The 8,911-nt window shown below is 50.7% G+C and overlaps 1 protein-coding gene across 1 annotated transcript in view; it reads left to right on the top strand.

Moving 5' to 3' along the window:
* BRWD1 (bromodomain and WD repeat domain containing 1) overlaps positions 1–8,911 on the top strand; it is a gene marked incomplete at its 3' end in the record, with an annotated part of 68,059 nt that overhangs the window by 29,548 nt on the left and 29,600 nt on the right. The window contains exons 15-18 of the mRNA XM_012730916.1: positions 2,945–3,128; positions 4,233–4,326; positions 5,977–6,108; positions 7,616–7,713. Coding sequence (XP_012586370.1) covers positions 2,945–3,128; positions 4,233–4,326; positions 5,977–6,108; positions 7,616–7,713 — 508 coding nt within the window. The remainder of the gene's footprint in view (positions 1–2,944; positions 3,129–4,232; positions 4,327–5,976; positions 6,109–7,615; positions 7,714–8,911) is intronic.

Genomic DNA, 8,911 nt, shown 5'->3' with positions numbered 1-8,911 from the left:
GGCAGGCGGCAGGCGGGAATCGAACTCATGCGGAAGTGGCTTCAGATTCTCAGTGCTGTGCTTTAACCCGCTGCGCCACCAGGGAGGGCCCAATACTATGTTTTTAAGATTTACCCATTTGTATCAAGTTTACTTTGTTGTATGTCACGGCCTTGTGTAAATGCCACTGATATTTTCATTTTCTTGGGTTTTGGGTGACTTTGTGAGTTTGCTAATCATGAATAGAACTACCAACAAGTGTTGTGTGCATCTCGTGTATGATTGAAAGACTTTATCTTTCGATGCTAATCTGGACGTGGGATTGGCAGGTACAGGTCATTTTATGCCAAACCGTTGTCACTAGTGCTTGTACCACTTACGCTCCCAGTGGCAGCCTGTCACGGATGTTGTAGGCTTGCATCTGCAGTACAGGGCGGATTTCTGGGTTTTGCACTCAGATGGTTGTAAGCTAATGTAATCTTGATTTGAAAATATTTTGAATGACTAATGAAGGTGAATGCCGACATGTTCTTTACCTGTTTTTCCGTTTTCCTTCCGTTTATTTGCTTCATCTATTTTCACACTTCTTAGCTGAAGTTCTTTGAGCGGCCAGTTCTCTCTTAAGCCTGTTTGAACATCATTCTCTGTGGTCTTGGCTTCTGAGCTCTCCTTAGCAGGAGAGCGAGTGGGCATGACAGAGACCTCAAGGGCCGCCTTTCCAGGTGGCTGCAGACGGCAGCCAGCCTCCGCTCTTCTTAGTAAGACATCCCGCTGGGCCTGCGATGGGCCTGTAAGACAGTCCTCCGTGCCCTGTGCCCCTGGGTGCTGGCGCACAGGGCCCAGCTCCCTCGCCACACGGCATGGAAACTGGGTCCTTCAGTTACTGACCTGGACAGTGCATTTCCCAGCCTGCCACACTTTTGACTCTAACTCGGCCACCGCTTGGTTTCTTGTCTAAGATGATTCTGGAGTTCCAGGATTCACTTCAGTGTATTTGTCATATTTACAAGGCATTTCTAGGTGTCCACAGAAGGAGAGTTTTTTATATCAAAATTTACAGATTTACTATTATTTTACAGAGCCCTATCACCCGGGGACCACAGCCTGTGCCACACCTCGCCCGTGTCTGGGCTTCCCTCGCTCTCCTAGGCCCCAGCCCCGCCACACCTACCCTCTGCCTGCCTCCCGCTCATCCCCACCCCTCTGAAACCTCCATGTTTCCACGTCCAACTGCTACTTCTATTGTTCACTGGTTTAGGGAGGGAGGGTTTTCACGTTAACTACTGGACCAGAAAGACAGTAAATTCCTGGGGATACTTTCATCTGAACCACATAGTCTGTGAGAAGCATTTCTTGTTAAATGTGAATAATAAAAATCCTGTATGTTTCTTTTACTCTGCTTGCTTGCTTCCCTTGGGTTGGCGGAGGTCTAAAGAGTATAGAGCTCAACACCAGGACTTGGGTGAAGTCGCGCTCTTGGAGTAGCTGCAGCAAGCGAGCGTGAAGGCTTGTGGCCCTTGTCTGGACGGGAGATTCCTCCCCCATCGGGCCTGGGAAGCTAGTCCTGCGCCAAGGTGCAGGCTCTGGGCCTGGCCGGAAGGGGCTTCCTCTTGCGCCCTTTGCTTTGTCTCTGAGTACGCCTGCTCCGTCCGTCTCTGTCTCCGCTGTGTCTCCCGAAGTGCTGCGTTAGGTCAAGCCGCCTTGCCCTCGAGCTTCCAGCTGCACGTGGGCAGGTGGCAGGGCTCTGCCAGCTCTGCCGGCACGTGTTGGCCTCTGCGGCTCTCCGGGCACTCCTGGCCCGTGTGTCCTTCGTGGCTTCTTAAAGTTGTAGGGCCAGTGAGCGCCGGTGCTGCGGCGTCAACACCGCCTCCCACGAGTGAGTGACAGGCCCGAGCGTGTGGTGCGCGGGGGAGCGCTCTGCTCCAGCCGGCCGGCTTCTCTGCTGCCCAGGGTCAGGCTCAGCGGGCACCGGGCCGGGTGGGGTGGTGGGCGGAGCCCTCGCTGGCCTGGCTTCCCCAGGCGGTGCGGCCTCACCCCCTGCGTCGCGCACTCTGCTCTTGGAAGCCCGGGGGGACTCCACCGTGCGGGGTGACCGATCTCTGGGGTTCACCCTTTTTGGACGTGAGCTATTTCTCAGCCTTGCTGTTGTTACACGTAGTAGCAAATAAAACCAGTGCGTATTTTCTTTCCAAATCAATGCAGAAGAATGATACACCTTGGACAGTTAAATATAGAATTTATTTCCAGTGCTTAATTAGCGCTTCTCAAGCATCAGTATAATGGTTGTTAAAACCTTAGCGTATTCGCACTGATCGTCCTTCTAGTTAGTGCGGTGTGGTGATCCCCTGCGTACCCCTCATGTGGGTGTGCACGCTCTGCGGGGGTGCTGCGGGCGCCCCAGCGCCTGGCTCGCGGGGCTGGCTCAGCCCGAATAGGACTTGGGCTGGTTCTCTGTCGCGTTAGCAGCAGTGGCCCTGCCCCTGTGTTCCTGAAGTGCAAGCGCTTGGCTGCGACGCCTGGAGCTGGCCGCGCTGGCTGCGTCGCTTGTCGGGCACTGTCTGCCCGGGTGGCTCAGACATCTCTTCACAGTTCATGTGGTTACTTGTTGCTCAGCTGTGGTTCAGGGAGTGTCTCTCCCACCTTAGTTTTTCCAAAAAGGTTTTTCTAGTCTGCTACCACGAAGACGACGACATTTCTGAGTGTGTCAGGCACCATGGGAGTAGAAATGGCTGCACGTGGAACAGTTTCAGAGCCTGGAGAGGCGGTGACTCAGGTCCCTAGTGAGGGAGGTGCCCCCCGTCGCCGGCATGTTAGTCGCAGGCACGGAGCACGGCTTTTTCCCACTTTTTCTCAGTGGATCTTTACTTTGGCATGTCTTACTACCGAGTAATGTACGTTCTGTTGTGTTCAGTGGGTGCCAGTGTGAAGGTGGTTTTAGAGTGATTTCTTGCCCATTTCCTCCGAGGTTTTAGAAGACTAAGCCTGGACATGCAGTCCCCTCCCAACATCGGCCTGCGGCGCAGCGGGCAGGTGGAGGGCGTGCGGCAGATGCACCAGAACGCGCCCCGTAGCCAGATGGCCACGGAGCGGGACCTGCAGGCCTGGCGGCGGAGAGTGGTCGTGCCGGAGGTGCCACGCGCCATATTTAGGTTTGTTTCAGGGCTCTCTTGATAATGCTTGTGTCTGAAACCATGTCTGTATGGTTATTCACACGTCCTAGTCCTTCAGTGTGATCATCACATACATAGGTTTATAATAGGTCGCGAAGTGGTAGGACGGCCTCAGAGTTTCGTTTCACAATGGCAGCGTTTTGCACGGCCATTCTTGTTCAGTCTCCACAGATACCCAGTGTTCTCTCTCAGACACAGTATCACATTGTCTGTAAATTTGTGAGCCTCTGTTAAGGAGTTGTCTTAAAAATACAACCACTGCCATTACAACTTTAATCAGTATCCTCAGGGGCCTCCCTCATGGCCTCTAGTATGAGTCTCATGCTAGCACTGTGAGGGCCGAGTCCGATCCCCGGCCGGGGAGAGACACGGGGCGCAGCAGACCTCTTTTCTCCTGCTGCTTCCCTCAGCAGTGGATTTCAGCAGATCCACTATTTCTAGGGACTCTTCTCACACCCACCTCCCCACTCTGCCCTACACATACCCAGTTCTTCAGTGGTCTCCCCGCCCAGATCCTCAATAGATGCAACATCCAGCTTGTGCCTGCATTTCCAGTTGGCTCAGATGTCAGAATATTTTTGATGTATTTGCAGGACATTTTCATAAATGGCATACTTCTCTCAGAAAGCATAGGTCTACTCTCTCCCTAAAAACTTATTTTATTATTATTTTTTTGGTTGGTGATACTTGAGAGTGACAGATCGGTGATTAGAAGTAGAACCATCACTCTTCTGTTGTGGTACAGCTTACAAAACATGACATTAGAGAGTTAGGAAGAAGATTCTGGTCTTAGTTTTCTTCTAGAGAAAGAAATTACCATCTTGGAAAATCATACGGACCCTTCAAACAGCTCACGAGAGAGGAGAGAGGTCTCGCTTGAGTTTGTTCTGCACTAAGAGGGTCTCCTTTTGCCTCTTGACGAAACATGGCTCCACTCAGCTTGTGTTCTGGCTTTAGGAATTTTCTGCATTAATATATGTAAGCTTCTGATACATAGAAGAATGCTTCCGTCATTCATTTTTTTCTTTATGTCCTAAGCCCTCAGTCAGTAACTAATACCACTGAATGCACTTAAATTTGTAGGAAGTTGGAAGACTTCAGAATAGAGAAAGGTGACGAAGAAAGAAATCTCTACATCATTGGAAGAAAAAGGAAGAATCTCCAGGTCTCACAAAAGGTACTAGATTCTCTTTTGTTGGCAATAGCTGCATTAGAAATTAAATGGACATTTAGCTTCATTTTTCATCATAGGGAACATTAGTCACTTTTATTGAAAGTAGAATATTTCTTCCTTAAAGTCTTGGAATTTTAAACAGTAGACATTGGGTCTGTGTGGTTGGCGGGAAAGAGTAGCGCGAAAGCTTGAGTTGTATCTTCAAATGGCACTACAGGGTCCTGGGAAGTGCCTGCCGGGGCCACTCAGGTCTGGAGCCGGACACCTCACACTCAGCAGTAGCACCTCGTGCTCTGCTTCCCCCGGGGCCTCTGTACTCTGGCTGGACGAGCCGCCACTTGGTGCGACCGGGGACGCGCCCTGGCTGGGCATCCTCCAGCAGCTCCCTGCCCCTGGTGGCTCCCCTCTCTCTGGATTTTCCGGAGCGTCACGAAACTGTATGTGGAGAAGACCAAGCTGGCCGTGTGCAGCCCCCTGGGAGCAAGCCCCCGCCGGCCAGTCCGGCGGCCTGGTGGTGTGGGGCAGCGTTGCTGGCTGCTGCCCTGGGCGGGGCTCAGGCGCTGAGAATTCAGCACAAACAGTGTTGGCTCTTAAAGGCGATTCAGCTAACACCATGGCAAGTATGAAAAGAAAACACTGTCGACTGTCTGAGTGTTTTCTGTTATAGTTGGATATTGCCTCGTGAAATGCATTTTAAAGTAAAATTTAAGAAAAATTTAAAGACTATTTTTCATTTTCGCTGGAAAAATGTCTTACAGACGTTTACAAATCTGCTTGTACTGCTCTAAGTATTGATAAATTTCTAATTGGATATACCATTTGATAATTACAACCTGTATAATGAAGTCACTTTCAGCAGTTACTCAAGAAGCAGTTATAAGTTAGGGTGAAGAGCTTTGAGATTTTCACTTTTAATTTCTGTCTCAACAACTTTATGGGCGCCCCGAGTCCACCTGTGCTGCGGCCGTGTAGCCGTTCGGCCGTTCCGTCCTTGGCCTCTCAGGACACTCTCGGGCTCATGTGTTTATTCTCGGTCAGCGCCTTAGAATGAGTTGATGGCCGCAGGCTGCGCTCCGTGCAGTGCTTTCTGCATCCCGCGTGTTTCCTGACCTACATTCCAGCCACTAGTTCTCCTCAGCTGGCTCTAAACTGCTTTTAAACCTGTTGTGTTCTTACTTTAGTTCACTGTATTTTTCAGTTCAAAATTTGCATTTGGTTCCATTTTTAGACTTTTCCGTTTTTCTCCTCTAGTTCTCGTTAATTTTAAGTTCTTGAAAATAGCAAGTTATTTTAAAAAACCCATATCTGTTGATCTGTATCTGATCCCTGGTGATTATCAGTCTTACATTTATGTCTTCTTTCTCGCCTGCCCTTTTGAGTGCGTGTTAAATGTCAGAGATGATTTGAAACCTGTGATGGTCTTTCTTCCTCAGAGAACATGCAGGTTGCCTCTGGTGAGCTGTCACAGCCGCTCTCAGTGTTGTTTGCAGAGTTAAAAATACCAAGTTTGATTTAACAATAACAAAGATACATCCATCCAAGAGTATTTTGTTTTTGAATTACTTTTTGCCTTGAACCCTCTTGGAGCCTAGTAGAACGCCAGTTTCGCTGAAGACCACACTGACCGAGCCTTTCCTTGGTGTGCTGTCTCAGGCTGGCCCGGCGGCTCTGCGGTCACAGTCCGGGCAGCGGACCTGCCGGCGCCGAGGCCCCAGTGTCCGTCGTGGGAGCCCGGGACGGCCCGAGTCCTCTTCCGGGGACGAGTCTTCCAGCTCCGCAGGACACGTGAGTCCGCTGCTTCAAGGCTTTCTCTATTCTGCACTTTGAAATTAGGTGAAAATACAGCGTTTCGTGGAAGAAATCGCCAGTTTCGATTTTGTTGACCCCAATTGTGGACAGCTTTGTTGCGATATTTACCCTACAAGCGAACAGTCCAGTTTTAGTATATTAACGGATTGTGCCATCCCAACCCCGTTGATGTCAAAAACGTGTTCATCGCCTCTAAAGAATCCCTCTGCCACGCACAGTGCTCACTCCTACCCCCACAGCAACCGCCCAGGCACCATCTGGCCGCACATCTCACATAAGTGGGACCATGCAGCCCACTGTGCCGGCTCTCCCACAGCACAGTGCTTTCAGGGCGGACCCCGGGGCCAGGCGTCAGCGCCCCAGGCGTTCCTGCAGAGTTCCCTTCTGTGCGCACCGCTAGCGGGCCTCTGCAGCATCTCCCCTTCCGACTGTTAGGAATGTTGCTGTCCTTGTATAGGGTTTAGTTTGGGCGCGGCGTTCTGCTTGTTGGGTATGCTGGACTGACTACTTGCTGGACTAGGCAGGCGCATGCAAATTCCGTGAGGGTATAATGCTTCCCTACTTTAGGAACCTTTTTAAGAAGAAGAATTCAAAGCTACACATGAAATACAAGGTCTTGGGTGGTGAGTTAGGGCGAAAGCTTCTGATGTAACCACAGTAGATGACGCTTGAGAGCTGGCCCCGGAGCTCTGGCTCAGGGGTGTGCAGACCCCGATTTGTCTACGCACGTGATGACATGACCGCAGCCGCAAAGCTCCTTCCTGGTCTCCACGACCTGCTTTCTGTGCTGTCAGGGCCACAGGTTCCTTGTTTCTGGTCTCTGAAAAGAAATCGAGACGTCACTTTTCAGTTCACAGAAAAGCTGCACAGTAAGTACAGCAAGGGCCCGTGCAGCTGCCCCGTCGTGCGGCCTGTTGGACTAGTGTTGCCTCTCTGCGGCTGAGGAGCAGACATTCCTGCTGCGTCTCCACAGCCCGCGCCCGGACCACCCATGTCGCACAGCTCTGTGTGTCTGGACAAGTGTGTGAGGTCACGTCTCTGCTGATCTTCCATAGCTCTGTGCTGCTGACCTTTGCAGCCCGTGTCCGGCAGGTGCCGCAGGCGGCTGAGACGGCGCCTTCCGGGCACTGCCGTCGTCTCCTCTGTCTTTTCACGACTTGATAGCACATCCCTTTGTCACGCCAAAAAATATTTCACCGTCTGGATTTACCACTTCATCTGTTCACGTACTTGAGTGCCAGGTTGGTTTCGTCCACATTTCGGCAGTTCGGGATAAAGCTGCTGTAAACAGCCTTGTGCAGGCTTTTTTGTGGCCTAAGTTTGCAGTGTAGCTGGGTGAAATGCCAAAGGTCATTTTTAGGACATTTTTGTTTGAAGTTTATCTGATTCGATATCCCTGTGATCGTGTTCATGAGTCCTGGATTTTCTTGTGTTATTTAACCTACCAGCTCAGGGTTCTTACCTATTTTCCCCCTCCTACTAGGAGACCTCCTGTGATCAGAGTGAAGGCTCTTGTTCTTCCGAAGAAGAAGAGGAGTGGAAGAGTGACAGAAGAAGTGAGAGTGACAGCGAGAGTTCAAGGTGCCTGCTGTCACTGTCCTGTGTGCTCAGGTGTTTCGGCCGAGGCCTTGCATGGAGCCAGGGCGACATAAGTGGCATTCAGAGCCCAGCTGCCCCAAGTGTGGGGCAGTTCACATCACGTTTGACACATTTAGAAGATCACTAGATTGACAGCTGATTCTCTATAAAATGGTTTTGATTATTTGTGAACCTTTGAACCAAAGTATCAAATATATGTGCTCCCACTGTCAGCATTTTAGGCTGCATTATAAAAGTATGGGGGCAAAACCTTACTTATTTTGAGCTAATGGCGTATGTTATAGGCTTCATTTTGCTTCTCAGATTTTATGGAACCAAACTGTTAACATTTGTTCTTGGTCTTGGTAAATGGTAACTTCTCTGTGGGAGGTGCTGCAACCAGCACCCGGGACATCCCCTGTCCATGACACATCGGTCACAGTCTAGAAAGTTCTGCCTTCTAAGAGGAATGTGATTTCTTCTGTGTCCGTGATGCCCAGCTGTCCAGGCCTCTGTACCGCTGTCTCGGCTCCTTTCTTAGCTTCTTTTTCCCACTGTGATTAAGAGCTCGAGTGGTCTTGAGCATATTCTACTCTGGTAACGTCATAGATTTTTAAAATCTATTTAAAATATATGTCACATCAAATGTATCCCTTTTTTTCTGGCCTTCTGGCTAGAGAGTGCCGAGTACTTTCCCATGGCCATGTGCCTGTCTCCACAGCTCTCCAGCAGATCTGCGCTGTGGCCACCAAACGGTGGTCCCGCCTCCAGCCCACGCCGCTCCTGCGGTTGTCAGTACTTGCGCGGCTCGTGGGCTTACGTTTTCTTCTAAACAAATGTTTTTATAGGCGCTTCTGAGAGGGAGGGAGTGACTGTTAGGTGCTTGGGGCCGGGCGGTCATAGCCCACTAGTGGCCTTTACGTTCTCTTCTGGGTTACTTGAAGTTAATAGTTCACCAGGGGCTGGGGTTCTTACCTTCTTTCTTCCTTAACAACACAGAAGAGTGAAACAATCGTTCAAATCATAACAGTCCCCTAGAGGAGAGAGGAAACCTTCTGGCCCTGAGAAGTGCTGCCTGAGGCACTGGAAAGCCTTGGCGCTTCCTGGCGCCCTGCCCTCTCCCACTGGCACTGACTTTCTCCATCTGGTTTCCCCCGGACTCCGCAGCGTGTGGCCAGACCCTCGCCTGGCGGGGAGAGGG

This window comes from Condylura cristata, unplaced genomic scaffold, assembly GCF_000260355.1.
Source record: "Condylura cristata isolate star-nosed mole 26May11 unplaced genomic scaffold, ConCri1.0 scaffold00003, whole genome shotgun sequence".
NCBI classification, from domain to species: domain Eukaryota; kingdom Metazoa; phylum Chordata; class Mammalia; order Eulipotyphla; family Talpidae; genus Condylura; species Condylura cristata.
The sequence above is the reverse complement of the archived record's forward strand: the minus strand, read 5'-3'. Positions and strand labels throughout refer to the sequence as shown.